This window comes from Pangasianodon hypophthalmus, chromosome 26, assembly GCF_027358585.1.
Source record: "Pangasianodon hypophthalmus isolate fPanHyp1 chromosome 26, fPanHyp1.pri, whole genome shotgun sequence".
In the NCBI taxonomy this organism is placed as follows: domain Eukaryota; kingdom Metazoa; phylum Chordata; class Actinopteri; order Siluriformes; family Pangasiidae; genus Pangasianodon; species Pangasianodon hypophthalmus.
In genome coordinates this window covers 15,225,490-15,245,953 of record NC_069735.1, presented here as the reverse complement: position 1 = coordinate 15,245,953, position 20,464 = coordinate 15,225,490, and the positions used below count along the sequence as shown (strand labels likewise).

The following is a 20,464-nucleotide window of genomic DNA, read 5'->3' as shown; positions in this document are numbered from 1 at the left end:
CTTAGTAACCACATCCTTCAAAAGGTACATATTTCACCGTGCAGCATTTTAACCAAAAATACACCACTGCATTACTGCATTCGGGATGCCCAGTTCCATCACACATCCTACGCGTTTTTTGAAATATATTTATTTATTTCTTATCACTCTTGCTAATTCATTGTCTTAGCAACAAGTAGACTTTACTGACTAGCAAGTTAGCAGCTAGAAAGTTATCTACATAGCTGTGAGCTCCTGTTACAATTAAACCAAGACTTGCAACTGAAAACGTAACGTTTGCTCCTCAGGTGGAGTGACCGTGTAGGTGCACAATATTTGTTGAAACATTTACCTTTTCCTTTAATTTGACCAAAATAAGGAGCTCAGGAGCACAAGTATGGCCTGTACAAATGGACTACAACACCTAAGCACTTCTCACACATACAAAAACACACAGTATACATAAGTATATATAAACACCGTGTGTGTTACCTCACAGTGCTCCCGGTAGAGCTGCTGGAAGGCTCGGATATGTTCCAGAAGAATCCCTTCTGGCAGGGCCTTTCCCTGGAGATCAATCTCTGGAAACTCAGGCAGAGAGCGAGACGCATCTGAGAGAGCGCGACAGACAGAGAGCGAGACGGAGACAGAGATTATATAAAATATTACTGATTACGTCAGTGTAATGTCCTCACAAGGATAGTTAGACAAACGTGTGTGTGAGAGATTGTGTGTGTGTGTGTGTGTGTTTACCCAAAAACTGCTGATACTGCTGGATTTGGGAGCTGATATCGAACAGCCCCACCCCCTGGCCTGCTCCTTGCCCCGCCCCCACGGCCATCCCATTGGTCATCCCCTCAACTTTCTGCACCGGTCTTATCCTGCGAAGGAAAGTCCATCAAATCAAATAAATGCAAACAAGCAATCCACATTTCAGCAGTCAGCATTAAAGATTCAATTCCTTCAACTTGGAATCGACTGATTTGTTCCTGCTGAATTATTCAGATTCGTTTGGTGTCGGTTTTAACTTTCCGGAAAAATCCATCACCAAAAAAAGCTGTGGTCTCTTCTATCAAAAAAAAAAAACAGATGGAGGAACTGCCACCTACTGAGTTGCTCTTACAAAGGAATTTGCCTCGCTATTATTTTTCTTGCTATCTAACTGAGATAGCTAAATAAAGTTACTTAACTAAAGCTCATCATTGGTCACTACGTTCCCTAAAAACATCACAGTGCGCCAGTATTTAAAGTTAAAATGACACATCGACACAGCCAGGTGGAAACGTGGAGCCAAACTGCTTATCAGTATAAGAGGTGCCATTACTTTTGGAGTAATAGTTATTCAGGCACTATTGTACATAGATACATGAACGTTTGTACTAGGGGTGTAAATCGGATAGTTCCTCACGATACGATACGATATGATATCGATTTTCTCCGCCAGCGATACCATATTTGCCGATACCTCAAAAATTTCTGCGATACGATTATGATTCGATTCGATGAATTTATCGATATTTTGATATTATGTGCCTAGTTTACACAAGCAGTTACATTTTTAATAACTCCCAAATGCAAACAAATTACATAACATTTGCAAATAACAAGGGTTTTCTTTGTCTGCCCAACTGTTTTCCCAAATACAAAATATTTCCAAACCCACGATTTGCGTCCGACAGCAGGCACAAAGTTTTCTGCGTCTGTCTTTTCGCTGCTACAACCGCTTTGTTGCTGCATCGCATTCGCATTCTTTCTGACACACAGGCAGACAGTGTGGGGAGTAAACGAAAATGCGCGCTCTGGCGGAAATGCGTAGACGGACGTTACGTGAGGAATGAGGACGTGGAGAGTGTCAAAATAAAGGTACCGCATATCGACATTTTACGTGTGGCATCGATGCATCGTATCGTTAGAAATTTAATCGATGCATCGATCCATATCGATGTATTGTTACACCTCTAATTTGTACAGATCTTTTTACTAGCTATTGACTTCAGCTCTCTTTTTTTATTCTTTCTCTGTATTCTAATCATCATATGCTGTTGTGACATGTAAATTTTCCTTTTTGGGTTGTGCTGTCTTACATTTCTTAAATGTACCTCTGACAAATGTGTATTAGGTCACACACACACACACACACTCACCTGTGCTTATGCGAGAAGGGCTGTTGTCTCATGGCCAGGTGTTGCTGGTCCTCCACGAGCCGGTGCAGGGGGGAGCTGCTCTTGATCCGAAGGCCGTAGTAGTGGTACTTCGAGTTCCCTCTGAAAAACACACACACACACACACATTCATTATTGGGTTTCACATAGAGGACAGTTTAAATAAACACACTCACACACACATATACCTGTACACGCATTTGAACACACAAAACAAAGTGAGTATGTTTACCATCACTTTTTTGCCTGTACAGTGAGCTCCATAATTATTGGCACCCTACATTCAAACAAATATATAATGGCATATTTACCTTAAACACACAGGGACACTATAAAGTTTCATTTTCAAGAATGATGAACACAACCCCTTCAATCCTCTTCTCTTCAATCCAGAACACAGTTTTTCAGCAGGGATCAAATTCAGAGGCTGGGAAGTTTATTTGGGATCATTGTCTCGTGTAAATTAACTTGGGCCAAGTCTTAACCTTTTGGCAGAGGCAACCTGGTTTTTAATTTGAATTTTCACAAGCCTCAAAGCATCAGTGATCCACCAGCATATGCTACAGTGGATTTGGAGGAGCTTGGCCAGTTTGTTTTTGGTCTCACAACAAATGATTCCTTCTGTAGCTCTAATGACACTTGGTAACGTTGCCCTCAGGAATTGCTTCTTTCTTGGAACTGCGTGTATGTGTGTGTACCTGGTGCCGAGTCGGCGAGTGCGTAGGCCAACGAACATGGAGCGAATGAGTTTGCCGAAGGAGGCAGCGTTGACGGGCTCCAGCTTGGCCTCCTGACAGTGAAGCAGGTAGTGATAGTAGAGCGTGCAGCGCGGCAGACTCACACCCTCTGCCTTCTCGTAGTTATCCAATAGCCACTGCACCTGCACACACACACACACACACACATTTGTCTTAGCATCTAATTCAGCTAATTCATGCTATTCCTCCACGTAAATCTAACCCTAGCTTTAATCTGAGTAACCAAAAGGAAACCTTTTTAGTTTCTTAAATTAAAAAAAATCTCCACAGTGTCCCCATAAGGTCAAAACTGTCCGATATTCCTATACTATACTTTTACGTTAAAATATAAAAACAAGCTGACATACACTTCATAACAGTAAGTGTCCTTACGTTAATATTTATTGTTTAGACAATGAAATTGTTTTAAATCATGCACAATTCTGTAATACAGGTGTTTCCCTGTAACAGCTGGTGCGTACTCACAGTAGCAGGTGAGGCGCGTATGTTGTGCGTGTAATTCTGGCCTCCGCTTCCCATCACGTAGGTGCCGGGAACCACATAACCGCCCGCCCCTCCTGCGCTGGCCACACCCCCAGCCCCTCCCCCAGCCACAACGCCGGTTCCAGCCCCGCCTCCCCCCCCACCTGAAGAAGATGCTCCTGATACCACCGTCACCCCAGTACCACCCCCTGAGAATCCTGTCGTCACGGAAACCGGCTGCGAAGTCACAGGGGTGGAGACTTGTGACCCGGATGTGGGTGGATCATCATAGTACGGGCCAGAGGGCGTGGCCTGGCCGTAGAGGGAGGACTCTGTGAAGGGGTACGTGCTGGAACGACTGAGACAAAGAACCATATAGAGACAGAAGGAGACAATTTATCAGGTGTCTGATTGGTCAGTTGGAAGATTAAAGAAAAAGTAACACAAGTGTGTGTCTCACATGGATGTGTTGTTGTAGTTGCTGTCTCCATCCCCATACTGAACCTGGCTGGAGTAGACATGCCCTACTTGAGAGATCTACACACACACACACACACACACACACACAGGACAGTTAATCAATCGCTGAAACACATCTTACCAGATATTTAAATATTTTCCCTTTCTGTGTTTTCTGTATCACTGATGAACATCATCATGACTCACTGAAAGTGAATCATTTAAATGAATCAGTTTTGATTTGTTTGATTCACTGCTCAGAGGAGTGTCGAGAAATATGGTGACGATCACACAGCTGAGTACGACTATACTTATTTTGGTGTGTAAATGAAAACCAAACAAACAAACGAACATGATTTATTTGTCAGTGATTCAATTAAACTGATTCACTTAAAGGATTTGCTCAAATAGAACAGACACTAGACACATACATGCTGTATGGGGGTTTTGCGTGATACAGCCATATGAGCCATCACGTGCTGACTTCTTTCGATCTTACATTTCTTACTGGTGCTCCAGATAGGGCAAGTTAGGCCAAATATCAAATGGCTTCCTATTCACAATACGTTAACCTTACTAATATAACTGTATGCGATTACTGAAGTACGAATGCTGTGTGGTTTATGTTTATGCGATATAAACACATAGTGTAGCTCTACCGCTCATGTTCATTCTGTAATAATAAAATAATTAAAACACGCAAGCTGACCTCAGGAGTAATGTGCAGGTTGCCGACTCCGTGCTGGCCGCTCTTGGCTGTGGTCTGCACTACTGACCTCTGCTGGTGGGAAACAGGAAGGACACGTTCAGAGCTCTGAAAGCAACAGGATGATCCGCTAAGAATGAAGTCAGGTGTGTGCGTTTTACCTGTGCAGTCTGCACCACGTGTGTCGGCACACCCGTCTGGACGGTGGGAGGTGGACTGGAATCCGACACCGAATCGTTCGAATGGATAGAGCCTTCTACAAATACAGAGAGGCAGAAAGGGAGCTTCGTGAAGACACAGCGATTAGAAATATATGGTGCCAGAAAACATGCAGCATCACTCATGGATTCAAGGAGTGAACTGACACAAATAAACTCTATATACAGTTCTGTGCAAAGGTCTTAGACACATGCAAAGAAATGCTGTAGAGCAAAGATGCTTTCAAAAATAATGAAATTAAATGTTTCTACATTAAAAAAATACTATAAAGAGAAGAAACAGTAATAAATGAAATAAAGTCAGTATTTGGTGTGATGATCCTTCGCTTAAAAAAAAAAAAAAAAAAACAGTATCTGAGGTGCAGTGTGTGCAGTTTTATAAGGAAATGAGCTGGAAGTGTTACTGAGCATCTTGCAGAAGCAGCCGCAGTTCTTCTGGAGACTTTGACTGTCGACTCGCTTCTTATTTCTGCAGCGAAACCCAGCAGCCTTCATTATGTTTTTATCTGAAAAGTGACTCTTGCATAATCTGCTGCTTTCTTTACTGACATACAAACATTTTCTGTAACGTTTAATTTGTGCTGGAAAACTAATGTTTGGAATCTAAAATGTTTTTGTACTGAATCAGTAATGTAGAAGCCATAAAATTGCACACACACACACACACACAGTACTGTGTAAAAGTCTTAGGCACCCTATTTTTTTTAATACAAACTTTGTTATAGATTTTTATTTTATGACTTCTACATTATTGATTCAGTACAAAAACATTTTAGATTCTGTGGCTGTGGCTGCTTCTGCAAGATGCTCAGTAACACTTACAGCTCATTTCCTTATAAAACTGCACACACTGCACCTGAGACTACTGTTTAATTTTTTTTTTAAGCAAAGGGCCATCACACCAAATACTGACTTTGTTTCTTTTATTACTGTTTCCTGCTCTTTATAGTATTTTTTAACATAGAGACATTAGATATATAAAAGATATACATATAGATATACATATATACATATAACATGGAAAAGGTTTGTACTAAGAAAAAAAAAAATAGGGTGCCTAAGACTTTTGCACAGTACTGTATACACACACACACACACACACACACACACACACACACAGGGAGACAAAAGTGAAATTCTACCATCCTGCATCCTTCCTTCGTCTTCGGGACAACCAGTGAGGCAAGAGTTACAAATATTTCTATTCTTAGAGGACTACTCATGTATTTATCCGTTACTCCTCGTTATCTTTTGCTACTTGATCATTAACTTTTTTCTTTTAATTAATCTTGTTATATTACCCTCTAATCTGACATTTGTGCCTTTTAATAAAGCATTGCAGAACACAAATACTGTATGTGTATGTGTATGTGTGTGTGGGTGTGTGTGTGTGTGTGTGTGTGTGTGTGTGTGTGTGTGAGACGAATGAGGAACTGAGAAACAGATAAGACAGAGACGCCAACACACAGGAAAACATGCAACAAAAGCCCTGATGCAAAAAACATTCCTCTCTGTTCACTTTCCCTCTCATGAAACACAAACTCCACATTCCTTTCCATTCAACCTTTCATTCATCATTAATCCATTTTTTATTATTAAGTAGAGAAACCCATTCTGAGATTTCCTGCATAGATAATAAAAAGGTCATGCAGCTAAACACGAGATGACATTATGATAAATAACAGAATGCTGTGAATATACATAAAACGTACGCAATATAAACAAAATAAAGCTGGAAGTGATTCATATAACCCAATCCACTGACGAGGGAATACGTTTATCTGAACATACTATAAAAAAAAAGAAAAAAAAACACTGCTCCTGTCTAAACTAATGTGTTAAGAGTGAATTAAGAAAAAAAAAGTACTCTGTTTAACGGTAATGAATCCTATATTTCATTCCACTGACGAGTGACAAAAAAACAACAAAAGCCCAATTTCCCGAGTTAGCTACAGAGAACCTGTAACATCATCATACGCATCCTTCCTGCAATTCAATAACCAAGATAAAGACGCTTCCTCGTTTATAGCCTTAGATACGAAAAACAAAAAGGGGTGTACTTACTTGCCTAAGGATGGTTAGTGAAGGCCAAACCACATCCACCAAATCCGTTTCGGTTTTTTCTTTTTTAATTTTTGATACATTACTAACGTCAGAGCTTTAAGTATCTGTTAAAATGAGATACCTCACCTTATTAGACTTTATTAAAAGCATGCTTATGTCACGGTGAGGAGGCTTCCTAGTGTACGATGGAATTGAACTGATACTAATTAAAACAAGGAAAAAAAAAGGAGAAAATGGTCATGGCTGGTTTAAAAGAAAAAAATCTTTGGACAAAAGTGGAAAAATACGTTCACTCCGATCTACATTATTACACCGATACGTTATCTGACAAGATCAGTCCGATATCGACACTGTGTACCCGCTCGGCGCGTCCCGACTCATAATATTCCCATCGTGTAGATCCAGATTCCATCCAGATACTGTAGCACTTCACTTTATGTCAGAGAAACACAGGAAAGAACAAGTCAACGTCTCTAATGTCTCCATCAAAGCTCACTTTTTTTTCATTGTTTTAAGCTAGAGGTCTGAAAATCGCCTAATGCTTTTAATTTCCATGTTTTTATAAGGTGTTGTGCCAATGACCCATTGTATACCTTTATTCTCTTTCATCTAATGACATATCTAAGAAGCTAATAACGATCCTAACTAAGATAAGAACGTGATTCATAAAAATAAATAAGTAAATAAAACTGCTACTCCACATCGTATGCATTTACAGAGTATATAGAAATTAGAAATCGGTGAATTGGATTCGGAAAATACTCTATGTTAACTCTGATGTGATTCTGATCCAGTGTTTTAGGCCAGAGTTTTAGTAACGGATTGGTGCGTCTCTGTCCATCACATCTATAATATTCCCATGAATCAAATACTGCATAATCATTCTTTTCACAGATTACCAATAATAAAGCATCTGATACAACACTTTTTTTTTAACAAGGTGTTGCTGTAATGATGCTGTTTTTTTTCTCTTCCTCTTCAATGACGTGTCTAAGATGCACAATGATTCCCAGATAGTTACAAATATATATATACACATAAAATGGTGGAAAATGTCAACTCTGACGCCATACTGATCCGGCGTTTCAGGTCAGAGTTTGAGTATCAGATTGGTGCATCCCTACCTACCATTTCCCCTAATGTACGCTTCCAGGTTCCTCACAGTACACTACCTCGAAAATGTCCGTGCAGCTGCTCTAGTACACGACCTTATAACGCCGAGGAAAAGAGGGCTGCTGTAATGACGGCTTGGTTGCAGTTGTTTTCATTCAGATTTAAAAGAGTGTGTAACAATTCTTACATACGTGACTTGTGAGATGCAACATCACACACTTTCACAGCATGTTAAAAAAAAAAAAAAAAAAAAACAGATTAGTGGATCTAAAAAAGTCACCTCTGAGACAGAACTTCCAGTCTATAGAGGTCTGATATTAATAATCTGTATCAGTAATAATCTGCACTTCTCCTCACAATCCCCTCATAATCTCCTCTTAATCTAAGAACAGATAAAGTTAAAGGTGAACCCCGCGTTTCTTGTTACTCACGGTACGCCGTATCGAAGCTGTACATGCAGCTACTGTAGAACATGACTTTAGAAAAGAGAGAGAGAGAGAGACTGAAGAGGAAAACAAGCGAGCATCTCTCGGTCTCTTTCTCCTCTTATACGGCGCAGGACGAGGCCAGCCTTGAGCAGCTAATCTCCACAGACGGCAGGACACTCTCATGTTCTAGTAAACACGGCACTCGGATGGAGAGAGGCAGAGATGGACAGAGAGATAGAACGAGTCTGAACGAAAAGGACAGAGCGATGTATAGACACAGAGAATGAGAGGGAATGGAAGATAAAATCCGCTGATCCACTTTAGTTTTGCTAGTTCATGTGCTACCTGTTGGGTTATTTTTCCTGATACTTAACATTCACTCTCTGGTATTAGCATCCTCATGTGCTTCTGGTATGTTCTTCAAATCAATATATAGCTCAAGGTACGAGAGAAATGTTTATAATTACGATGTGAATGACAGCACGTCACTTTTACTTCAAGCTCAACTGCTTTTAGGGTTTAGGAGCCATTTTAGTATTTACAGACAAGTGAGTTCAGCTAAGAGCGACTAATCTGTTACAATAAACCTGCTCAAGTTGCACAATTCATCAGTATTAATCACGTAAAGGTATAGTCAGGTAAAGTATACATACTTTAATAAAGTGTAAATTAAAATATAGTAAAATCAGCTGAAGCTAGAAAGCCTGAATGCTAATGCGTGAGTCAGAGTTTGCTGATTTACCAGGTAACACTTCCTGCTGTATGTCGCTGTTTTTTTTTCTCCCTTCCAGTCAGAGTGTATTTGATAAAAGCTGCTGGAATGTGAGGAGAAATTTCTCACTAATAAGAATTCTTGTATTGAAACAGAAGATGATTTGGCCTGCAGCGTATTCTTGACGACATCATCACCGTACAAACACGGGCCGAGGAAAAAGTAAGCAAAAGTGTCATTTTTAGTACACACTCCAAAGAAAAAGTCATCTTAGCAAGTGAAAATATCTTGAATATAGCTTAATTTAGCTAGAACTTCCTATTACAAGTTCACAGTAAACTAAAAATGTAAACTAATTATATAATAACATATTTCTAGACACTTTTACTCATTTCAAGCTTAAAATTTTATTTCTTATTCTACTGGCAGATTTTTTTGCTTCTGTCTAGAAATAAATGCTAAAAACTAGCAAAATTATCCAACAGAATAAAAAGATTTCAAGCTTAAAATGAGTTTAAAAAAAAGGCTAAAAATAATCCTGTAATTATTTTATTGTAATCGTATAAACTATGATATATTTTGACTATGTTTGTGATTTTCCACTTGCTGTGATCTTATTTATTTATTTATTTATTTATTTTTGGCATTGTAACACCAGTTAAGTCTGGACTTACATCATTTCCCGCCTGAATGTATGGTTTCATCCGGAAAGATGTGACAGGATGGAGAGAAAAATGTGTTATGATTTCCATTACACATCGGCTTTAAGGGCAGGACCTGATTTCCTGATTTGAGGGGCAGTGAAGTGGGACCTTGCTCGCTAAGCTAACTGGAGCTGTTTTCTCTTAAAATCATAAAATAAAGAACAAGCTAAATGTAACGTCTTTAAAAAAAATCTAGTTTTGGACTTCTGACAGCTCTGAGTTCATGACATGTGACACGCTGTTTTTGTTGTTACTCAGCAGTCGGTTAAAGTGTAATTACAGCGTAATTTCAGCCTTACAGTGTATTTTTGTAGTAATATATCAACACTTCTGAGGTAAATGTTGATATTCTTGATAAGTCTGTGTCATTTCCACTGTCACAGCTCCTTTCCGCAGTCCATACACCAGACTTGCTAGCTAACTAACTCAGTTTCCCCTCAGTCATTAGGCTGCATACGCTGGCTGTATGTTTTCCAGTTGCTTAGCAACAGCGTTGTCATGAACTACTGTTTTTTTTTCTTTCCCCTAACTCTTTCAGATATTAGTTGCTAGAACCACTCTAACAAACGTTACTTTGACTAAACATCTGGGATTCTTCTGTTTCCTTAGCGTCTCAGCGTGAAGCCGGTGATGATGTAGCACAAAGACGTGATTTTAAAAGTGGGCAGTGGATTATTATGGGCTGTATAACGGGCGGCGCAAGGATCTGGAGTAACGTGGAATTGTGGGACACTTCCTGCAGCTCTTTGCTAATAGAAGTAGCCACAAATAAACCAGCAGCATTGCAACACTTTCTCACACACACACACACACACACACACACACACACACACACACACACACACAGAGTGACACACATCTTCCAAAATTCCCAAAAGCAGAAGTTACAGCGAGGATCTTGCTGCTCGAAATGAAGGAAGCTCAGAAAGGAAATGGAGAAAACATGCAGAGTGTGCAGTGTGTGTATCGGAAACTAGTGTGTGTGTGGGTGTGTGTGTGTGTGTGTGAGAGAGAGAGAGAGATACTACTACTACTACTACTACTACTACAACTACATCTCACCTGAAACGGTCACCACTATGTACTGTGGTGTGTTTTGCCCGTTGCTGGACCCGGAGGCGGAGCTCTGAATCTCGGACACGGCGTACTGCGCCGCCGCCGCTGTAACCTGAGTGGGCGTGGCCAGAACGGCCTTCTTGAGGATCGCCGGAGGTGTGGTCTGTGTTATTCTAGAGGAAAGGCCTGCCTGTGAAGGGGAGGAGCTGGACGAGCTCTGCATGTCTGGGAGGAACGTGGGCGTGACGGTGGGACTGGCTTTTTGCTGGCCGCTTTTCGGCGTGGTCACGCTGCCGCCTTGAGGCTGGGAGGGCTGGAGCTCCTCTGTGTAGCCTGGAGTCGCCATTACGAGCACAGCCGAAACCCTGCGTTACTGAGAAACATAGGAATAGGATCACTAAGATTAATAATAATAATAGTAATAATAATAATAAAATACCAATGCAGAACATCAGGGTGAGCCCGTGACACAGTCAGGCGTTTATATTAAATGAATTAGTTGCATTAATTCGAATTGTGCAGCATTTACAATTACAAAAAGAGAGTCTAACTCTTTAATTACAAAAAAAGTGTTTATATATCCGATGTTTTTTTAGGCTTTTGTGGCTTTGAGATGAAAATCATGCAGAGGAAATACTGCAGCTTAATCCAGGTCACCTGTTTACCTTTGCTTCTCATTCTCAACAAACACACACATAAAGCAGGCAGTGAGAGTGATTTCACACAAATGTGTGTGTGTGTGTGTGTGTGTGGGAGAGAGAGAGAGAGAGAGAGAGAGAGAGAGAAACAGTACACACTGCAGCAGAACCAGACATGTGGCTCCTTTACTGAACATAAAGGAAGTTACTTCCTGTTTGAGGGCCGCTGTATTAACCCCATGTGTGTGTGTGTGTGTGTGTGTGTGTGTAGATAAGAGGAAACGACAGAGAAACTGACAATAGTGAAGTGATGCCAAAGTGTTTTTTTTTTTGGTTTTTTTTGGGATCACCGAGCAGGACTGCATGATAATGTACTTTAATATTTTTTAAATCTGGATCTTTATTCACAGCTTTAACATTTTTAACACGAGTTAAAATGCTAAAGTCACTAAAAACAGGATCTCACGTTAGACAATAACTTAATCTAAACTCAGTGAAATACATATACACTGTATGCGCTTGTTGAATTCTCGATTCTGATTGGTCAGAAGGTGTTGATGCACAGCTACGACGTATTGGACGCATATGTACGAGACAGCTCTTATATATTAGCGTTTCTATAGCAACACCTTGCACAAGCATAAACATAATTGAAACCTAAAAATAAACATGTTTTTTAAAAAAATACAAATTATTGCTCTGGTGAAGCTTTCTATAACGAGACTTTTATAGATTTAGACTTTTTTAAATTATGGCACAAGGTTTGGGTCAGTGCTTTGAATTAAAACTATTCAAAACCTTTAAGTTTTCCGCGACGGTAAAGTCTTCAGGACAGAGGAGTTTTTACGCTTTTTGAGATTCATCAGTAACAGGACAAGCTGTGTTTATTAATTTCTGGAGAGGGTGATGAAGGAAAGACTGTTTAGAGCCGCTATAACTTGTTTCACGGATGTTCTACAACACTAAATGTAACTATAAACGGATAAAAAGCATGGTTCTTTAAATAATAAGAAGAATAAATAACCTGTTGGCATTTTCCTGTGATGTAAGAGGAATAAAACACTTCAGGACGTGTCGCTATAGGGAAATAATCAACTTCTGGACGGTCACAGTAACTCCGCTTCATCGCGCCACCCTGTCGCTGATTATTTTCCAAAAACAGCACACTCCCAAGTGTTTTATTCCGTAGTTAATTTGGAGTCCAATCCATAACGCATAATTCGTCTGTATTAAACACAACAAGGAGCTGATAACTGTCATAATTACAGACTTGTCTTTAATTGGTTGTCACGGGTCAGGTGCAGAACCTGTTCAAAAAAAGCAAACGCTTATGGTATCCCACACACACACACACACACACACACACACACACGAACACACACAGAGAAAACTAGTGGATAAGCAGGAGAAAGGATTGAAGACTCTTTATATCTGGAGCTTGCAGAACTGGTTTCACAATGTGCCCCCTTTCTACGTTAAATCAGCTGCAAATAGACGGCGTTTACGTGCCTGGTCTTGTGATGGAATTCTTGTGACTAAACACGTCAAATCTGATCTGTTCCCCCCCCCCCCACACACACACACACACACACACACACACACACACACGAAACGGTTCAATTTCACCAAATCCCCCTGCACTAGAAACACGATGATCAAACTTCTGGAGTCTCGCTCTGATTGTATTATTATTATTCAGGAGTTTGGGCTGAAACTATTTTCTCAAAAAATATTTCTTAAAAACACTTTCGTACAAATCGGATTCAGGGAGATTTACGAAAAAAACTTCGTTAGTGAGCTTCGGAAATACATAAGCGTCACAGGTTCGGATCAGTCGCGTCCAAGATTAGAGAAACCAGTGTGCTTAGCGAGAGAGCTGTTTTGCTGTTTTTAAATAAAGAACAACATGATGCAATCTGTAACTCTGATAGTGAAATCTCACTCGTATCGACCTGTGGCTGATGCGAACTAGTTATAAATGGTTACGTTAGACTTCTGGGGTGGTGGAAGGACATCGAGGTGCTTCCACATCTGATACTGGTGTAAGGAATGAGTGATCCCGAGCCATTTAAAGGAGTTTCCTGGGATTTAAAAACCAAACAATTCATTATTTTCCCATATCAATTATTTTTTCAATATTTTAAGGCTTATGTTTATCATTAAAGTAAGCGACAGAGTAAGCTGAGGCATGTATTAATTAGTGCTGGCTTAAATACTTAATTAAAATACACGCAAATTAATGTTTATTCATTCCATAACTAAAAAAATAAAACTGCATAAAATTGCTTAAATGTAATTACAGCAGATAATGTTGATAATTTGACATACTAATGTTAATTAAGGTATTAAGTTATATTCGTTATCGATGAATTAGTTTAATCATGGAGGGAATGAAGGTTAGTTAATGCAGGTGTCTGCTGTTGTAAAACATCCTCAAAAAAATCCCCCAGCCGATTTTCTCCCTAATTTAGTCTTAGCCGATTCCCACAAATCAGTCAGCTCTCCTTTATCGCACAACAGCTACCGACGTGAGATGATGAAGGCTGCCACGTGTTTCCCTCTGAGACACGTGAAGCCAGTCAAAGACATCTTTTCGAACTGCTGCTCATGCTGCGTCACGGGGCGACGTAACACCCTCAGAGGAAAGCGCTATCTGCCCCCTTTCTCATACCTTGAGCTCACAGACTGCTGTGATTGGCTAGCGTTGCTGTGATTGACAGGGGGGAGAGCGTACGCTCCGCCCACATGCCTGACAGCACGGCCAATTTTGCTCTTTGTGGCAGTTTTGCCAAGTTATTATTTTTTAAATTACTTTATAATTATTATGTAGAGTTTATAATTACTGAAGTAATGCTGTTAAACAAACAAAAATGGGTGTTTTTTAGGCAACCAGAGGAAGTCCAGTAGTGTTCAAGCAGGTAAAATATTAAATTTTAAATTAATTAGTTTATCTGTTAAAATATTGCTCTAAATATATACGCATATTTTTTACGATAATAAATATTATTTTAATATTTTCATATATTTCCGTGCTGCTTTTCAAGGTTATTTCCGCGCAGAACTCTTTGCCAGAATGCTGATTGGCTGTGAGACACGTCAATCACGCACAGTTCACCTTGCGACCACGCCCACTCGATAAGCCACGCCCACCTCGCCCCACTCCCTCTGTGTTTTCGACGACTTTCACAGTCGAGTGCCAAAACTTTTTCTTTCAACGACTTCACACAAAACACGGAAGGGAAAACAAAAGCCGCGCATGACACTCAGAGAAAGCTATTAGAAAACACGTAATAATAATAATAATAATAATAATAATAATAATGGTGATAATAATAAAGTGAACAGAGTTGAGCCACAAGTCGCCATTTGGCAGGACGCTCTAAAGCCTGAGCTCAGTCTTCCCCTTTAAGCACTCGAGACAGTTTGGACGGTAAGGTTTAGAGGTTTTTTTTAGCCGGCCAAAAACAGCCAACAAGTAAAAGTACAACACTCTCGTGTTACCACACCCGCCATTTTGTGGCACTATCGCGGATCTGACATCGTCATAACGACCGTCAGCCTTCAGAAAGCTGCGAGGATCCGGTTACCTCCGCCTAGCTCGCGCTTTAAAGCGCTCAAACACAACCTCACACACACACTCACACACACACACACACTCACACACACACTCACAGTGGAGTTTCAAAAAAAATCTACAGAAAATAAAACCATCATATTCACCTTGTAGTCCGTGCTGGTTGTTTGCTGAGGTTTTTTTTTTTAATTCCTTAATAGTTTAGATTGTTGTTGTTGTTATTGTTGTTGTTGTTGATTCCCGTTGCTTGGTTCTTGTCGCCAGGACTACCGTGACTATGGCGCCTCGTCCTCACCGGGGCAACTGTTGCTACCCACCCGTCCAAGTCCCGCCCTCATCTTAGCTGTGATTGGTGCGGTGCTCAAAAGGCGCTCGCGCTTGCTTTTGTTTTATTGGCTGAGTTCTGTGTCCTTTTCAGAGCTGTCATTTCATTCGCGGATGGCGCCTGTCAATCAAACTGGGGTCGTTACGTAAAATAAAAAGCTCCCCTCCTTTTTTTTTTTTTTTCTCTTGACGTTCAGTCAGTCAATCAAAACTGATCACCTTAACCATGACTATGATTGCCCTAAAAACATGATAATTGTGCAAGACAAAAGTTTAGAAATGTTATGTGGGGAGTTTTGGAGATGAAAAAGAATAAGCACACACTTTTAGAGGCTGTACTTGAAACTTTTGTTGTTGTTGTTGTAGTTACATGAATATGGATGAGCTGACTGGAACTAGACAGCAATTCCACACCCTGACCTGGCTCTGTGGCATTTTAATTAAACTCTTCCCAAATGCATTGTGCTGTAAATCAATAAGATAACGGCGAGAAAATAATCTGGGGCCGCACATTGCCTCTGAATCTCTATGAATGCCAAATTGCTGAGTGAATTTCACAGATGAGTGGTTCGGCGGGATTGCTGATAGGCAGGTACAGGCTTCTGATTAGCAAGTGACGACAAAACAACCACACGCATACACCTCGGCCTGTTTCCTCTTACGCAGCAGCCTCTTATCTTTGAACTAAAATGTCAAAGCAAGTTACTGAACCCCAGGTTGAAATATTGCACCTGTGACGTCTCATAGCCCTATTTCTGCAGATTATGTCTCACAAATGTAACTTTATGTCCCAAACCCCAGACAGTGTTTTATAATGGCTATGATGTACTACACACACGCTATCCAATCTTCTGTGCCTGTTTTATATCACAGTTGTTGCTGCAGCCTATCAAAGGTCATGGTTTATGACACTACAGGTGCACCGGGATACACAGAATGACATTTATTTTAAAGTATTTTCTAACGAAATCTCACTTTCTCCCTCAAAACACTTTATAAATTATTTTAATTGGCGTTGGATGATGAAGCAGTCTCCCTCTTGGAGTAACCTAAACTAGTCATGTTTTAGATCAGGTTTGGTTTAGGGATTTTGCTGACTCCACTGAGAGGTTTGTGATGGTAATAAAAATCACAGAGATATTTAGTTTTTGTGGAATAGGGTTTCACTTTTTTGTAAACATGATGTGCATTCACTTTAGCGTAACCAAAATGGCTCAAAAATATGTCGATATTTTATACTGCTGAAGAAAATATGGAGGACGTGCTAATAACCAGGTCTAAGGCTTTATTAGCAAGCATAGCAGTAATCAACAGTCATGAATAACACTATACCCCCTAAAAGGAACAGTTCAGTGAAAAACCAAATGTACACAATTGTTCACAAAATGTAGTCGATCAGTCGAGGCGTGTTAGCTGTTTGACGCTTGCTTCTTTAGTTTTGTACTAGAGCTATGAGCCTAATGTAGCTAGCAAGTAGTGAAAGTCTGCCTCACCCAAAACCTTTTCAATCAATATTCATCAAATAATTTACTTTATATATGTTAGTATATGTTCATAGAATTTAATACTTTATAGTAATAGTGATCAGAGTAATAATAATAATAATAATAATAATAATAATAAAAGCTTCTTTTATATAGCACCTTTAAAACAGCCTCTCAAGGTGCTTTACGTAGGAAAGGAAAATAGAAACAGAAGTACATAGCATAAAACAAAGTATATGAGCATGCATCAAAAAGAGTTAATAAAATACAATTCAAAATAATAACACAGTGTGTGTGTGTGTGTGTGTGTGTGTGTGGTCCCCCTATTGGTGTCTGTATGTGTGTTATCTTAAAAGGTCAGAAACGATAAGATTAGGCCATTTCCTCTGACCTAACCTTGAAGGCCGGGTTCTAATTAATTAAAGCAGTTCCAGGCCAGCTCTTTGTCCCCCTAAAGGTCTCTGTCGCTATCTGTCTGACTGAGGGGAGGAATAGGTCATACCGGAGAGCTGAGGAACTATAAAAGCGCTCTGAGGATGCTGAGAAACCCAGTGAGGGACCTGCCACAATTTGTCCATCAGTCTCATCTTTGCTCATCATTCTATCCAGTCCTTACATTCAGTTCTTGCCGTTTTTGCCGTCATGTATAAAGAGATCGTGCTGACTCTGAGCCTGCTGGTGGCGCTGGCGTGCCGAGCCCAGGCCAACGAGGGTCACCCCATCTATGGCGTGAAGCTGTGCGGGAGGGAATTCATCCGTGCCGTCATCTTCACCTGTGGAGGCTCGCGCTGGAGAAGATCCGTGGGGATGCCAGGTGAAACTGGTGCGTATTTCATGTTCATCTCAAATCTTTCTGACAAATTAATTACACTACATTTGGCTTTCATTCAAAGCAATGTACAACTAAGAAGACAGAGACAATCTCTCTGCTAAAATGGGTCTAATTTTATAAAAATGTTATACTTGGAACCTTTTGTAAAACTGACACTTTAATTGTAGGATTCTATAAGAGTTCTTCCAGAGGAACAAACAGGAGACCCCTTTAGGGTAATAGATTCGTTCGACTTAACTCAGAAGTGGGAAATCAGAACTTGGAATTATGTCATTTTTTTTTACCTCTGTATCTTCAAGCTACAAAGTGGGAAAAACATGGACGCCTGCATGTTCGTCTTTTGCTAGCAACAATATCTGATATGTTTTCTCCGATGTCCAATAAACCATTTTTACTGGTATTGGCTCGATACTGATACTGGGTATCGGATCAGTGCTAGCGCTCCTTTTTTTTTTTTCTACTGCTGATACTGTGAGTGGCCATGCTGGACTGTTTGTCACTTACTGAACTCAGGGTTGCGGAGACTTTCCTGATTTTCAGAATAGGAATTCTGAGTTGAGGGGGTGTTTTCTTTGTTTTTCCTGAAAGCTTGGAAATTCCCAGTTACAAGTTTTAGACAAATGCAGCATAAGAACAATTACAATTCCATTGAAAGCGAGTTCACGTGAAGCTGCTGATTGGTCAGCTGCCGTAATGCCCCTCACGATGTCATCAACTGGCAGCTGAAATTCCAATTCAGGAAAGTTCTGCCAACATATTTCAATGGAAAAAAAAATTTGGGCTGCATTAATTGCAGAAAATTGAGAAATAATAATGAAAAAATACACAATGATAACAATATTGTAATAACAATAATTACATAGGTTCTATCTGTTGTTGTTGTTCTTCTTCTGGCTGCTCGTGTTAGGGGTCACCACAGCGGATCATTGGTCCGCATATTTGAATCGGCACAGTTTTAATGCAGGATCCCGCTCCTGATGCAACCCTCCCCCGGTTGGGAGTGCATTGTCGTGTGCGACCCCAATGGCTGGGGTTGGTTCCTGGCCGAGAATCGAACCCGGGCCGGGGCAGAGAGGGAGTGCTATGGCCTAAGCCCTAGTCCTCCAGGGACCAAATAGGTTCTATCTGTACTGTTGGAAAAAAGGTTCCATCTAACACCGTAAAACGTTGTTTAGTTTGTCTCCAACAGCACAGGGCTTTCTTTTCAGAGAGCAGAACCACTTTCGAGAACTAAGAACCCTTAACTACACTAAAACCCTTGAGGAACCCTTGTGTATGAGAGTGTAGCACCCCAAGGTATTCCTCAGTTTGTTCCTCTGGGAGAACCCTGACTTGTCCTAAAACAACTGTTTGCTCATTCTGAAAAGGGTCTATGTACAATCTCAAGGCTCCTTTAGTATAGTTAAGGGTTCTTAGTTCTTGAAAATGGTTCTGCTCTCTATGCTGTAGTTTGTTTTTTTTTTTTAAAAAAAAAATTTCTAGGCCTGTAAAAATGGTTTTAAAAAAACCTTTAGAAATACTCTGTTGCAGTGGATCTTGCTAGTTCCTTCTCTTCAGATTTCTGTTTCCTTTTATCTGGCCCAGGAATGAACACCGAGCCACACCAGAGCTGCTTAACCCCACTGCTTTTCCTCTAACAAGACAACTCGTGAGGCATTAATAATCTGAATAGATGGGAACCGGTCAGTTTGGGGCAATGGAGAGATGTGTCAATGTTCTTGATGCAGTTGCAATTGATTGTGAAAGGTAGCAGAGGTGGCAAAATTACACACTGCTCCTTTAACTAAAATAATATTTATTTTGCGATTTATGACAGTAAATGTGTCATAACCGTTGTTAAAATAAGTGAATACCCCAAGAATGGTAAGAAAATGATCTTTACTAAAAAGAAAAAAAGGAAACCTGCAGAAAGTGCCCAAGCTGCAGTCAGAAGAAATAAATGTAAATTATGTAATAAAAATAATATTACTATAATGTAGTAATAAAGTGTGTAATTCATTATATTATTATTTTATTTTTACTACTTTTATTTTAATAACTGAGCTGTTTATTCAGTCGGCTTCTTGTGTTGTATGTTGTATTGTGTTCCTGCGATCACACAGAAGAGCTAACACAGCATCTCTCCTGCTAAAATAAAATTCTCCATTCCTCTCTGTCTCCTCTCAGGTGATTTAGCCAGCGACTTTTTCTCCACTCATGATGATGAGGCCTCAGACAGCTGGAGCTCCCAACTCATCCCCCATCTTTCTTACAAAGCTCAGGCTGACCCGGAGGTGGACGGCTTGGCCAGTGAGGGTCCAGACAGCTTAGCGTTCATCCGCCCGGCACGCTCACTCATCTCAGATGAGGTCCTCGAGGCTCTGCGCACCTCCGACAGGAAAGGCAGGGACGTGGTGGTGGGTCTGTCCAACGCCTGCTGCAAGTGGGGCTGCAGCAAGAGCGAGATCAGCTCCCTGTGCTAAAACAGACTCTTCCCTTCCAGCTCCATTCGTCCATGTGTGTCCATCTCAGACTGTAGTGTTGATGTCTTTAATGTTTGCTGTTGGGAGGGATGGTGTGTTAGGTGGCCTAATTTGAATACAGCAGCTGGGGTGTAATGTATTAAAATTTATGCAAGTGTGGTGCATCTCTGAAAGAAAACGTTTCTCTGTGTCTTACACTCTGCCCTGCCCTGATTTTCCCAAATAAATAAAGTTTTGTTTTGCAATACATTTTATTGCCATGTGATTTTTAGCATTGCAGGAGCATCTGAGGATAAGTGTGGCCTTATTTCAGTGACACAGTTGGAAAG

At 40.3% G+C, this 20,464-nt stretch overlaps 2 protein-coding genes across 5 annotated transcripts in view; one reads left to right on the top strand and one right to left on the bottom strand.

Moving 5' to 3' along the window:
• rfx1b (regulatory factor X, 1b (influences HLA class II expression)) overlaps positions 1-15,362 on the bottom strand; it is a 23,524-nt gene extending 8,162 nt beyond the window's left edge. For 2 of the 4 annotated variants that reach the window (XR_008301044.1, XM_053229980.1), the window contains exons 1-10: positions 15,180-15,361; positions 10,828-11,194; positions 4,688-4,782; positions 4,530-4,601; positions 3,822-3,898; positions 3,365-3,719; positions 2,840-3,021; positions 2,124-2,243; positions 733-860; positions 472-590 (exon numbers count right to left, since the gene is read on the bottom strand). Coding sequence is in view for 3 of the 4 variants with exons in the window: in XM_053229980.1 (XP_053085955.1) it covers positions 472-590; positions 733-860; positions 2,124-2,243; positions 2,840-3,021; positions 3,365-3,719; positions 3,822-3,898; positions 4,530-4,601; positions 4,688-4,782; positions 10,828-11,167 (1,488 nt within the window). In the remaining variant the exon portion in view is untranslated. Of the gene's footprint in view, positions 1-471; positions 591-732; positions 861-2,123; positions 2,244-2,839; positions 3,022-3,364; positions 3,720-3,821; positions 3,899-4,529; positions 4,602-4,687; positions 4,783-10,827; positions 11,195-15,179 lie in introns of all 4 variants that reach the window. The other 2 variants (XM_053229981.1, XM_053229982.1) reach the window with 2 other exon arrangements.
• A 2,043-nt stretch (positions 15,363-17,405) lies between these two features.
• On the top strand, positions 17,406-20,349 carry rln3b (relaxin 3b). Its single transcript, XM_026932164.3, has 2 exons — positions 17,406-17,664; positions 19,840-20,349. The coding sequence occupies exons 1-2, from the start codon at positions 17,484-17,486 to the stop codon at positions 20,133-20,135; spliced, it is 477 nt and encodes a 158-aa protein (XP_026787965.3). The 5' UTR covers positions 17,406-17,483; the 3' UTR covers positions 20,136-20,349.
• The last annotated feature ends 115 nt before the right edge of the window (positions 20,350-20,464 follow it).